Source organism: Apis dorsata, unplaced genomic scaffold (genome assembly GCF_000469605.1).
Source record: "Apis dorsata unplaced genomic scaffold, Apis dorsata 1.3 scaffold_383, whole genome shotgun sequence".
Taxonomy (NCBI): Eukaryota; Metazoa; Arthropoda; class Insecta; order Hymenoptera; family Apidae; genus Apis; species Apis dorsata.
Window position 1 is genome coordinate 677,208 of NW_006263645.1, and position 1,424 is coordinate 678,631.

General features: G+C 36.2%; 1 protein-coding gene and 1 long non-coding RNA gene across 10 annotated transcripts in view; one reads left to right on the forward strand and one right to left on the reverse strand.

The window, feature by feature from the left end:
* Window positions 1–1,424, forward strand: part of LOC102675378 (titin) — a 166,665-nt gene that overhangs the window by 143,965 nt on the left and 21,276 nt on the right. Inside the window, exon 40 of one of the 9 annotated variants that reach the window (XM_031512093.1) lies at window positions 1–445. This exon is cut by the window's left edge and continues 2 nt beyond it. The exons of the other annotated variants lie outside the window; for them this stretch is intronic. Within the exon in view, the coding sequence (XP_031367953.1) occupies window positions 1–68 (68 nt within the window). The 3' untranslated portion in view covers window positions 69–445. Of the gene's footprint in view, window positions 446–1,424 lie in introns of those variants that run through there. 9 annotated transcript variants of the gene reach the window in all.
* Window positions 769–1,418, reverse strand: LOC116186029. Its single transcript, XR_004150948.1, has 2 exons — window positions 1,052–1,418; window positions 769–975 (listed from the first exon to the last, which is right to left on the reverse strand). It is a non-coding gene; the product is annotated as an uncharacterized LOC116186029 (long non-coding RNA).

Consider the following 1,424-nt stretch of genomic DNA (forward strand, 5'->3'; position numbering starts at 1 on the left):
GGCAGAAGCCGCCGACGAAGCCGACTATTTCGGCCATCCCAGCTGCCTCAGTGATTCAGACCCGCTAGAAATAATACGGTGGAGCGGGTGTCAGCGCACTCTGGAACACGGGAACGAATTATTTCTGGTTGATCCGCGGCCCCTCGATCGCTCTTCGCGTTGCGGCGAGGGAGGCCCTCGATTCAACACCCGAGAGAAACGTCGAGATACACGGTCACAGTGTTGGCCGTCGTCACGGATCGGTCGACTTACTCCGACTCCAATTGGCTTCGAGCTGTGAAGTTGTTAATCCCTTGTTATCGTTACCTCGACTTTGAACTTGTATTCTTTTTATTATTTTCGAGAAATATATCGGCTCGATTCTTGCCTCGAGGAATTAACTTTTAGTGGGATGTGATTGGAAGGAATTTTATAGATTAGGCAATTGTTTTGAAAAAAATTTTTGACAATTGTAGTAATAAATAATAAAGGGTATACGATACTGTAGAATTTTATCCTAGATAACATAATCTATATCTTTAAATATAAGAATACATATTTTTCTATGATTAATAAATTTTTGACAATTGTAAATAGTAATAAAAATTAATAGGAATTTAAATATATAATTATAATATATTATAAATCGATATGTTATATCCCTTGATATAAGCTGTTCAATTAAACGGAAATTTTTAGAAATATACATTGTTATATATAAAAGAGATTAATAGAAATTGAGTGAAATTAGCGTGAACGAGGGAAAGAAGAAGGTCAGGGACAACCACGTCTCGCTAAACGTTGATTTTATTTTTATTTCTGTACATGACCACTCCAATCGTATGAATGATTCATCGAATAAATTTCCGTGTGTCATCTGTTAAATCCTAGCGTTATTGTATCACTCCATCCGTCATCACGTGTCAACCGAGAAACGAGACTCGGCACGATAAACAACAACCATTGTCTTGCCCACCTATATTATGAATCATGCTCCTAAAAAAAAAAAAAAAAAGAAGAAAAGAATAATCATCCTTATCTTGAGCAATTACGTATGAAATGAATCTCATACCTCAAAAAAAAAAAAAAATACGAATCTCAATTGCGAATAATTATCACAGCATATATTATATATATATCACCCACGATAAATTAAAAATTTAACAAATGCACAGAAAGAACCACCACTTGTATATTTCCACCGACGAGTCTCTCTCTCTCTCTTTTTTCTTCACTTTTCCACCAACATTATACGTATAATTGTATATCGAACGAGAATCTCGAAATCTCAAAATTCTCGAATTGTTATGAATTAAAAAAAAAAAAAGAAAAAATTAGCATGCACACCACCTTCGCGACGCTCGATCCAGGCAAAAAGTCAGACGTGTCCAGTTCAATCGTGGCTGCACTTCGATCGAACCAACTCTCTCTTTCTCTCTCTCTCT